The 12406-nt window shown below is 37.6% G+C and overlaps 1 protein-coding gene across 5 annotated transcripts in view; it reads right to left on the reverse strand.

Annotated features, from left to right (window-relative positions):
- Window positions 1-12406, reverse strand: part of lobo (coiled-coil domain-containing protein lost boys) — an 88187-nt gene that overhangs the window by 49461 nt on the left and 26320 nt on the right. For 2 of the 5 annotated variants that reach the window (XR_015810901.1, XM_088193894.1), the window contains exon 1: window positions 11447-11874. The exons of 1 other annotated variant lie outside the window; for it this stretch is intronic. Coding sequence is in view for 2 of the 4 variants with exons in the window: in XM_088193894.1 (XP_088050020.1) it covers window positions 11447-11539 (93 nt within the window). In the remaining 2 variants the exon portion in view is untranslated. Of the gene's footprint in view, window positions 1-2501; window positions 2824-4900; window positions 5199-11446; window positions 11875-12406 lie in introns of those variants that run through there. 2 more of the 5 variants (XM_088193895.1, XM_088193896.1) reach the window with 2 other exon arrangements.

A 12406-nucleotide genomic window follows, 5' to 3' on the forward strand; every position in this document is an offset into this window, starting at 1 on the left:
TCCAGATGACATGAGAATCTTATGAAGCTAACCGAGCGTTCCCATTACGACGGCGACGGAGGTCTAAAACGCAAACTAACATTTGACACTTTGACAGCTATCTGATTTACAGTGCTACCAATATAGAAAACTCGAATTGGATCACCCTGTATTTGGACTAGCGAAATAATGGATTTATTGATGAGATGTACCAATAATTATGGGATGAAATTCACAAGAATGAAAGACAAGATATATTGCAGAATGGCTAATTTTAAGAAAACAATAAAAAAAACAATTTTTGATTGTATTTTCAATCAATATTTTTCTAATCATCGAATAGATATTGAGATGTTTGTATTATACGCCAAAAAGAATAGCAAAAATAAATCCACTTGTCGACCTTATGATTTCAAATTTTCAAATTGTATATTCTCCACCGAGCTTTCCCTCTGTGATAGTGCCGAAACGATTTTATTGCTTTTGACGTGGATTTTTGGCTTCTGAGAAGAGATACTTGTTTTTTGCGCTCTCCTTTTGGTCAAAATTTGATTCAGATATGCTTTATTTGATTATCATTTATTGTAAGTCATTGTTATTTCCAACGCTTTCAATTCCTTCAATAAGAAATATTGATATAAAAAGTCCTAATATGAACGCTAGGTAACCGAGCGTTCCCACTGCAACGGCGACGAAGATCTAAAACGCAAACTAATATTTAGCACGTTGAACGCGCGTGATTATTGACAGCTGTCTGATTTACAGTGCTGTCAACATTTTATCATCTATGATTTCTAAGAGCTGTTTCAAACCAACATTGTAAAATATGTGACAAGGAGAGACGTAGAAGGAAAGATGCCGCAGAAACACCACATAATCACAGCAGCAGAGACGAACAAAGATGAGCTAGGAGACATCTCGACAATTTCCAGCTGCTTGACCGGAATCACAGCCGACAATAATACAACTCGACGCGCCTAGAACTCTGACCTGCCATTTCAACTCCACCGCTTAAAAGCGGCATTTACGTTTCTCTATATATGCGGTAATTTATAATATTAATAACTGTTACCAGCTTTTCCGGCGTATATTTGGCTGCAAAGTAATACTGTGAATATGTCGATACATCATGTGATCGACCGGCTAGCCAGGCTTGGTATATAATATGTATTATTTTTGACTAAATTTAAACACATTTACATATATAAATAACATTTTGAATCGACACCTCTTCAAATCTATTTTCTACTAGCTATTTTCCAATTGTTAAATTTTGAGAAAGGATATAATTTCACGAATACGAAATACGTTTCACTATGAAGTATTTTATTATAGTAGTAGAAATTTTACGCCTTTCATAAGCTCGGTCTGTAGGTTTTTAAAAGTTAACTTCCTGTCGCAATACACTCTTTCTTCCCTTGTTTTTGTTTTGGTCCGATTGTTCCCGAAAGAAACGGCTCCGCATCTATCAAGCTTTCAGTCGCCGTCCGGCTTATCAAACCCCACACAAAGATAATAGAGAGACCCTACAGTCTGAGAGCGAGCACCTTCACAATGCGAAGCTTCTCAAAGTGCGAAACTGCGACGGACAGGTTCAGCGGCTGCGGGTCGCGTCACCATTGTTTAGCACGCTAAAACGACGACGGTGCGTCACAATTAAATTCATAAATACTACCTTCCCGGCCTTACCATTCATTCATATCTCGGCGCAGCCGAGCGCGCTTATATAATGGTGTGTGTATCATATTGTAAGGGCACGTACACACACACACCGTCGACGTAAAATATGAATGAAACATAATTAACTGTTTGTCCGTACGTCTTTCTCAGTCAATGGAGGGGGCGTCAATGAGCGCCGATTAAAAAGCTATTCTAGTATCGGATGAATATTGAGATGAATGATTAATTAATATTAGAGGTGCGGCTATAAATTTACTATACATTTACATTGAGAATGACATAATTACAGTAATCTCGTTTTATGAAGGTGCGCGCTGTTTTATCTTTCAGTGTGTCGCCTTACTGTAACTTTATGCGCCATTATCCAGATTCTGAGTATTACAACAAAAGGCAAGATGCTATTATGCGAATAATTGGTAGTATGGATTCGATTTTTTTCTTGATAGTTTATAAACTACGTTACTAGTATCTCAATTACCAGCTCTCTACAACCTTCCGGATGAAGAAGAGAGTCATTAAATATGCACGATTATTGCAATTTGCATAAAATATGTCAACAAATCATCGGTCACAGTCAGTGACGCATCCATTGAGAAGATGTGTAATTTATCAAGAGGCGTAATGGCGACGATGCCGCAAGAAGAAGCAGCTGCGTGCGTAGGTCTCGCGGCCTTTGTTCGCGATTTCGACCATCGCGACCCACAAAGGGTCCGAAAGCGGATCACGTAGGGGCGAATCGGTTATTAAGTCGGCCGTTAAGGCGTTCCGGCCGGGTCGCCGGACCTCGGTCCTCCTCCGGGAGGGTATGTAGATGACGTCCGGAGATATGTAAATGGCCTCACCTTAGGGAGCGTCCTGGCCGAGGGCAGCCCCGCGGCTCACCCGGGGGGTGGCTTCCAGGGGGTTGGCTATCGATGGCTCGCGCGCCGCACTATCGATCCCTCCCGCTCCCCCCCGCCCGGGCCCCGGGCCGCAGACGCCTACTCCGCACAAAGCCTTAGATAGACGGATAGACGGAGTTATAATACGGGCGACCCTAAGCAAATAAGGTGGTGGCGGCCAGAGGGCGGAATCGCCCCCACGAAACCCGCCCGAACCCGCCCCGCTCCCCGCACCCCGCGGCCGGCCTAACTGCTTTAATTGCCGCCCTTATCTGGCCGGTCCGGCCGCGGCGCCTCCGCCACCCTCTCGGCCGCCGCGCGCCCCGCCGCCCCCTCGGACTGTCTTATCTCCCGCACGCACACACGCTCCCGTCCAAATAGGTACCCTACACACACTCGAAACGTCGGTTCATCGAAACATGAAATGTCCAATTTGGTAGGTGAGATATTTTCAAGAAAACCAATTAATATTACCATTTCGACGGAAACGGACGGTTTCGGTAGAAGCCAGGAAAATTCACCTTTAATGTAATCAAAAGGGTGTATTCAAGTACTAAAGTGTATTTAGTAACGAACTAAAGCACACAAAAGTGACTGAATGCCTTCTAAACATATTTTCTTCGACCGTTTCTATTAAAAGATTTTTTCGCGAAACAAACTTTTATGAAGTTTATTTTCTTCTTCCAAACAAACATTTGCAAAAAAACTGTTGGATCATTTTGGGCGAGGAAGATATGGAACAAAGAAAATCGATGCGAATTTCGTAATACAATACTAATATTTTTTTAATGAAATATTCTAATCATGAAGAAACCCTATGAAGAAAAAAAAACTATGAAGTGTTCATACGAAAGCGACACTGCTGGACCGTTTTAAATACTTATGCTAATTCTGAGTTGCTTATATCTTAATTATGAATAAAAAGGAACATTCATTTTTAGTGTTTTTATTATAAATATGTCCATCGTGACATGACATGATAGGCTATATATTTATTTTTTATTATTAATTTAAGCATACGCTCATATGCATAAATATAACTACGGACATCTTCGGATTGATTTTGTGGACAGGTTCTTTCCGAACAGAATATTTGCGGACACTGATTATTTGGGGCAAAAAAATATTTGTAATAATATATTAAAAAAAAGGTGAACATTGAAATTGTTGAATGTTTACCTTTAAAAATCACCTCAATTACCTCATATTAGTCAAAATTCGGCTTAGATAAACTTCATTCGATATAAAAAAAAAAGTCGTAATTTTGTTATAAAGTCTTACTATGAACACTAGATAACCAAGCGTTTCCACTGCACGATTTCATTACTTTTGACGTGGACTTAACCCTCATAAATTTGGCAAGAAAAATGCATGCCATTTAATAAAATATTATGAAACTAGAAGAAATGGAAATATTAAAAAAATTACCACATATCATTTTAAATAAGTCGCTGTTACTCGTACCTATTATTATTCATTCATTATATTACTATGATAAGAAAGACATAAAAAGATTTTTTTGTCATGGGGCCCAGAATCAGTATTTTCCCAGGGCTCGGGTTCGCTTTCGGCGGCCCTGCAACGTTACAGTTTTTTTTATACAAGTCAATACGAATTTTTCTGATGAAAAAGTCAATCCCGAAAGTTTCGGGATTATATTTTCTAATCCTGAGACTGATACATTTAAATTAATATCTGTAACCAAGACAATATACAAGTAAGTATTGTAACATCTTGGCTGAAGAGATTCCAGTAGCTATTTATAAGGAGCACTTTTTCCTTATTAGAACAATAGTAAACAAAATAAACATAGCCAAAATGATTGGCAACGTCCGATAACGGATAAGATTGGCAATTGTTATTATTATCTTCTGCAGATTAGCGAACCTTTTCCCAAGGCCCAATCGCAGGTCGAATACCATACAAATTGAATCCATAAAAGCTCGCGCCAGGTGTTGAGCGCCTTTCCGCGATTGACCGTTAATATAAATACGACACAATGGGCGAAAGCAACAGGTCCGCTTATTATTTCATAACGACTCGTCGGTCGCCGGCCCGCTCTTCTCCGAGAACAAGGCGAGCTTTTTCTCTTCTCGCCGGTGGAACTCGCGAAGAGGTCTTCGACGGCGCGGCGGTTTTAATTAACGTCGCCGGACCGTTGCGAAAATAATCCCGACCCCGAGAAAAGTTGTCTTTTCGGCCCGAGGGGGCGAAGGCCGAGAGCGGTGGGGGCGGCACGTAGTCGACTATGTATACGCGATTATTAGCGATCGTGGTGGGCGGAGGCCGGGGGACTCGGGCCGAGCCGAGGGTCTGGGGCGCGTCCGCGGCTTACGGTGGCGCAAGAGAAGGCTCATTACCCAAATGCCTATCGGGCGGCGAGGGGGCGACGGGGGAGACGGGGGGCCCATCTGGACACGTGAGAGAGAAACCCGAAACGCCGCGGGGCGCGAGGCCCGAGGGGGGCTGCGGGACGAGCGGGGGGCTCTTTACATTAACCGCACGGCGGGGGCGCGCCCCGTTCGCCCCCCGCGGCCAGCATCCTTCGCGACACGCGGCGCCGATATTCCTCCTCCGAGTACACTTTAGCGGACGCAAACGTTGCAACGTCGGCTAGCCGCGAAATGCCACAAAATCCGAGAGTAGAAAGAAAGAACTGGCTTCGAGTCTCGGTGCGAATCAATCGTCGCGATGGGAAGAAAAAGAAAAAATACTATCCGCGCGACAACGTCGCTGTTCGCCTAATTAATCCTTGTCCTCTCCTCCGTCGAATCCGATGTTGCCCTTAATCGCGATGTTTTTTTAATTAATCAAAGCCCGAGGGCATTGTTTTTGTTTGTTACGTTTCACAAGTTTCATCGTCAAGAATAATAATGATGTAATTTGGACGTCCGAAAAAATAATCTTAACGATATCTAAACGTGTCGGTACCCGTGAGCTTTATACAAATTAACACGAAGAGTTTCATTTCCACCAATATAAGACGTTAATCAGGCATACTCGACATATTTTACCTCCGGGCCAAATACAGAAGTTTGCTAAGTTACGCGAGCCGCAACATAATATAATGATGTAAAAATAAAATTCGAATAATTACTACTTTATTTTTATTCCTTACACACATACATATTGCATGTGAGATATATATCTGTGCAGCTCTAGCTTTAGACCAAATCGCCCATGGACAACAAACAAATAAATATATGAAAATAAAAATACAAATGTATTAAAAATATTCAAAATTATGTATTCGTCTGTTAAAAAAGAATGTGATATCTTATAGCTAATTTAGGCAAATCAGGTTCCTGATTGGTTCAGGCAGTAATGTCCATAGACAGAGTTTAAAATAGCGCTTTTACTATTTTTCGAAGTTTATTTTTTAAATTACATTACATATAATATGTGTGAATTGTTGACAAAGATCCTCACTAGCCATATTCTGTACAAATATGATCCGAAAAGCCCATATTATTATCAAATAATTATGTAAAAGATATCTATTAAAACCACTATACATCAGAAAAAATAATATCAATTTAAAATGCACTTACAATATATAAATATCAACTCTTGACAATCTTTATAAATATATAAATATTTATATTAATATTTTGAAAAATATAGTTTTAATTACACTAAAATTGAAGTTATTATCACTATTGAATATGTAAAGATGTCAACATATATATTAATATTATGAATAAATGTCATTTAAATTTAGAATATACTTTAAGCACTATAAAAATTTAACTTTTCTTGTCTTTATTTTTGCAAACCTCTTATATCTCTTTTAAATTCTAATCGTTAATCGTTAATTTAATATAATAAAAAATGAGTGATTCATTGCCGTCTCTATGGTATAAATAAATAAAAACAGCAATAGACCAAGTCGGTTTCTTGCGTTACACCAATAGTAGTTAGTAGTAATAGTTTCCATACTTGATAAATATATATTTATTGCTCAAGTAATTGAAGAATAACTTTGCGAGACTGATAAAATCTGAAATTAGATCATTTTTTCGCAAGTACATCGTGATTGACTTCAAAATCTGTATATACAACGTCCACTTGAACACCAGAAACCAATGACTTCGAAACAAGGTTAGAAAAAACATTAAGTTAGGGACAGTAAGCATGTTGCTTTTCAAGAAGCATACACCTGTAATTAAAAATAAATTCAAATATATTTATGTAATGTAATTTCAAATACTTTTGCAGGTGCTGGAAGCAACGCTACTAGCCTTTAATTATCAATGCACGACTTGTCACCCTTTTCATGAATCGGGGTGACCTTAGACCATTTCCACAACTCTGGAGAATAGGGGGATCTCAAAATTAAATTAAATATAAATCGAATAGGGTTCACAAGACCGGACTTGCATCATTTCATAATGTAACCTGAAATTAAATCAGAAGATCTAGTAGAAAAATGGACATCAGTTTGCTAAATCCATAATTCAGATCGACAATTCAGAATCTATAATTCAGATTAAGATGTCCCATCGTAATTAGAATTAAAATTCTAATGTATACAAGGTATACAATTTAAAAATATTTAGAAAATCTGTCAGCAATTTCTTCAGAACGACTTCTACAATCCGTAATATAGTTCTGATGCTAATTGCGAATCACGAACTTTGTGCGTAATAACGTAATTTTATTATAGGCAAGCATCCATTTTTTTATATTTATAGAATTGCTCTTTATAATAGGTACAAAATAAATTTTCTATGAAAAATATTTATCTCTGCAGATTAGAAAGGAAGTATAAATTAACGTGATGTTTCTCAGTGGCTACTCGACAAAATCGAGAATGAATTTTAAAAGTCCTAAATGTATTTTCTATAAAAACTTATTCGTTTGTTGTATTATACAATTAGCTATTAGCTAAATAAATAATTGATAAATATTTTTACGGGAACCCAATGCTCCTGATAAACATTGCTCGGTTATTCAAAATAAAAATATCCATATTCCTTTAATTACAAATACCGTTGTAACCATTTAATTTTAATTAATAAAAATGTATATTATTCACACTAGTGATACTTTCATTATTATAAAACAATAAAAATAAAACTACTTAGTTTCCTTGCATTTGCAGCCATTCATATTTTCTTTGGAAAATACTAAGATACGAAAGTTATTCGAATTTGATTACATCAATTCATTTCAACAACCCTCGTTCTCTGTTTTCATTATTCTCCGGTCAAGTACAATTTCCTTTATAAACTTTTGCGTTTAATTTGTATAATCGTTCGTTCATTGAAAACTATGAAATTTAACTCGAACGAAGCGAAACGTTTAATGTCGGCTGTATATTTTTTACGATTTCGAGAAATACATAATAAATCAGGCGTTTGAACGAATAAATATGAACTGCATTTTAATTGATCTCATTAGCATAGAAATGTATTATTACTTTACGTACATATATATTTTTATAAAATATATGTACACTATTCCTAAACTTTTTATAAACACGGTGTTGTCAAAAATCACGTCTCTCGCATAATACAAACTCGTTAAAAAGTTTTTCTTTCTATTGTATTATCTACATATTATATATCTCCCACTTCGCCGTATTCGTAATGTGGGGCGCATATCTAAGCGGAAAAACATATTCAAAACACACTGCGAACTTGAATTTTATGTAAATAAGTTTTGGTGGGGAAAAACAGTCGCAGGGTCACAGAAAATCCTATAAATATAGTAAACCAGTTCTGTCGACAGTTGTCACAACAATTTTAAAGTCACTGTCGCTTTTAATGCGCTAATTAAATCATTATTACCGATGCATATAGCATGTTATTACATCTGAAGAAATAAACACTTCACAAACAAATCAAATCAAAGTTATCAACTAAAAGAAAATACTATCAATATACGGGATTGAAAAAGTAACCATTTGCGACGCTTAAAATATATTTTTATCAAACATAGTATTTTTATCGTATATAAGACTAGTCTTATATACGATCAGAGGCCAGAATTCGGTCATGTGATCACACATTAATAACGCAAAAAACGCAAAAAAATAGTTTAGCACTTCGGCCTGCAAAATATCGTAAATTTTTCATTAGGACTAATTTAAAAGTATAGTGGAAATCACTGATTTACGGAACTGGTGATGCCACTGGTCGTTAAAACATATTCATCACAAAAAACATAAACTGTGAAATATCAAACATAGACTTTAAAAATAATTTCACCGATGTAAAAATGCACCACTAGCAAATTTAGAGAACTTAACTTCAAGTCCATATTTATTTTGACGTAATCGAATAATTCAGTGCTGCGCTACCTCTGATTGTGTTTAGATGCTTCGTTTGCATGGAGTAAAATATTGAACGACGGAACGCTATCAATTTTTTTGTTGCTACGGGTTCAGCTGAGACTAAAGGAACATTGCAGACGATTGTTTATGTGTAATTGGAAAGTCAGCGTAAATATTTTAAAAAACAATACACCTAAAATTACATCTTGGGAAACGCCATCTAGGATTTAACAGATTATTCACAAATTCTACAATTCAATTTAATCAAAGTTACTGATAAACAAAATTATTTTTATAGATGGTATGTTGAGGCGAAATCAAAAGTTTTGGCAATGACATCACGATGTAGTTGGTCGGTAGTGGAATAAGAGCATCAGCTTGTTCATCGGGTAATATTTTATTATTATAAATAAACTTATTAAGTAATATAAGTATAAGTAATTTAAGAAGCACTAAGCAAAAAAGTTTAAATCAATCATAGAATATCGTCCTTTATTCGCATCTTAATTCTTATTTCAATTTCATGAATATAGTCGACTTATGGTCAAGTTAATTTGAGACTTTATACCGGAGAAAATATAACAAAATCCGAACTAGTTTTTATGTGACATGTCTGATAAAGAATTCACTTTTTTCTAGACCAGGGGTCGTCAAACTTTTAAGACACGAACCAAATATTAGTCACCTTTTTGGAAGCTATAAAATATTTTACCACATAAAAGTATTTTTAGATTACATTTAAAAAGTATACATTTTATTGGAATTAAATGATAAATCAGAGATGTGATTAAAAAAAAGAACTTTTCAGTTCTAGTTGTTGTTACAACTTTCTGTGATGTACATGTAAATTATCTATCATACTGGACCGGTAGTTTATATTTGACAGACAAGTAATAACAACGAATTTTGTCACGTTGGACGATTAATTTACTTTGAAATTAACGAAACAAAGAATTTGCAATAAAATGTATAATGGAATGGTGCAAATGTTAGAAAAGTGTTTTGGCTAGATTATTTATTTTTATTTTTTATTACATATCTGACCATCATGATTTGCCAGGTTCCCCAATGCATCATAATGGTCCATCCTTGTGTTTGGCAAGCTCGTTAAGAAGCTGAATGGCTCGTGCAAGAGGAACGTTTTCAAGCACTGGCGTTCTGGCTGCGACGGGTAAGAATGACGGACGCGATAGCGAATCTCTAGAACCGAAGGATTGCCGACACAACCCCTTGATGGGTGCAAATGAAGTGCTTAGGAACAATACAAACGTTTACAAGAGGGCTGTTCATATGTCAAATATGATAAAAAAAACAGTGACTATCAATGAAAGTGGGTAAAATAAGGATTTGTGTTTATCGAATCACTACTAGAAAAATTACTGTAGAATGTAGTATTTCGTACGTAATTGCTGTAGAGTGTAGTATTTCATGCAAAGCAATTTGACTGACAGAATGGGAATGAAAGGAGTAAAAGTTAAATATCTTCTAAAACTGTTGAATTTGCAACTAAAACAGACTAACTGAACAATTGTAGAATAAAGTTGCTAACGACACATAATTGCTACAATGCATCACAACAGGATATGAATTATACTATGTGTTATGATATATAAACAAAAGTCTAATTGTCTCAAGAGAAGCATCCTAAAGAGTCTAGAGCCAAAAACGTACGTCAAGTTCAATCGAATGTCAAGGATCTCCTTACTATTTTTTTCGATTATTTTAGTACAGTACACTATGAACGTAACGTACGCCGTTTACGTGAGATAATTCGAAGAGAACTATTAGAATTGTGAACAAAGATTTTTAATTAGGATTTTGAACCACGATTACGTATTTTGCGCAAAAACGACGCCACTGTATTCACCACATATAGCCCTCTACACTTCTAAATGTTTCCGCATATTAATAATATACTGAAAGTACTACTTTTTCAGTACTTGTTTAGAATGTCGGCGCCACGCTCAGAAACCCATTGGTTTCTGAGAGCCAAACCAGCAGCGGAGAGCTAATAACTTTTAATACGATATTATACGATATGTTTTCGACCATCGTGGCGCATTGGGGTAACCTGTTAGGCCACGATGATCTTAATTTAATCTAAAAAAATAAAAAAAATAAAAATTAACCTTTCGCCCTCGGGCGTAAACTACTATAGCTACGGCACTGCCTATTGATCAAAATTTGGCTTAGATTTTTGAGTTCTGAGAAGAGATAATTGTATTTTGCGCCCTCCTATTGGTCAAAATTCGGTTTTGATATGCTTCATTCGACTCTCACTTTTTGTAAGTCAAAATATTGTTGAAAAAGTCTTAATATTATAAAGGGTAGCAGGTAGGGACATTTCCCACTCCCCTTGAATTTGACTAGAAACATGCATGTCATTTAATAAAATATTATGAATCTTAATGAAATCGAAACATTAATAAAATGACCACTGACTGGCCAACTTTTGCCCCCCCCCCCCTCCCATGGAAAAAGCTGAACAATTGTATATATAAGATGATGAAATCAGAATGGAGATAATAAATAATATTAGGAATGAAAGTTGGATTACACTCGTCTAGCCTAAGCGATATTGATAACACTTCTCTTAGAAATGCATATATAGAAGCTTTTAAATTTTGACCTTTGATTTGGACAATCTACAGAATCGGTCGATGACGTTTTGCACCTCGATAGCCTTATCTCGCGCCGCCGGAATTTTAGAACGCTTTGTCATACACTGTCGGCCGTTTCCCCCGAGCTTTGCCGACCGCTCTTCTGCGTGTCGTACATCAAGATAATCGGTATCCAATTTCGCCGCGCGAGGTCGGTTCGCGTGACGCACTTCGCCGGAAAAAAGGAAGAGCGAGCACACCGAGACGAGAGATCCGCGAGCGGAAACTCGGCTTCGATAGCGCTCGACCGCGATTCGCAATCGCTCCGCTTCCGAAATTCGCCGACAAAGGACTCGACTCGGCCGCGCCAGATTCGCGGTCGTTAACCCATCGTTACCGTTAACTCGAACGCGATCGTCGCGACGTTTTTCGATCCGTCGGTAGCCGAAAACGCGCCTTCTTTGTTGTCTTTTTTCGAGCGCGTTTTTTCCCTCTCCTCGCCGGTCAATCTGCGGGGAAGACCGGTTATCTGCGATAGCGATCGCGCGAGAATTCACAATTATCACCGTCGTCCCGCGACTAATGGCGCCCGACGACCCGCTTTTCGTATACCTGGGGCCGCGCGTCGCGGATGAGCTTCTCGGAAACGGCCGAGGCGAATTTCGCGCGTCGACGCGAAAAAAAACGCGACCGAGCGGCGCCTCCTCTAGGCGAAACGAGATCGGTCGCTCGATCGGTTCTTTCTTTGACGCACGCGGCTCGGTCCTTCGATTCTACGCGCGGAGTCCGACCTGAATGTATACTCGAGATTTATTTAAATTCATATAAAACTCGCTTATCTTCCCCAATGACTTAACAGGTATCCCCAATGCGTCATACATTCAATATGGTCTTCGCTAGTCTTCCGAATTCACTACCCCCACAATTCTTTTTCAACTTTTCCTCTATAAATAATAATTTAAGAAACTGAAAATGTTATAGATTCAGGT

This window comes from Plectrocnemia conspersa, unplaced genomic scaffold (genome assembly GCF_051122295.1).
Source record: "Plectrocnemia conspersa isolate PC_06_02 unplaced genomic scaffold, ASM5112229v1 ptg000010l, whole genome shotgun sequence".
Lineage (NCBI taxonomy): Eukaryota > Metazoa > Arthropoda > Insecta > Trichoptera > Polycentropodidae > Plectrocnemia > Plectrocnemia conspersa.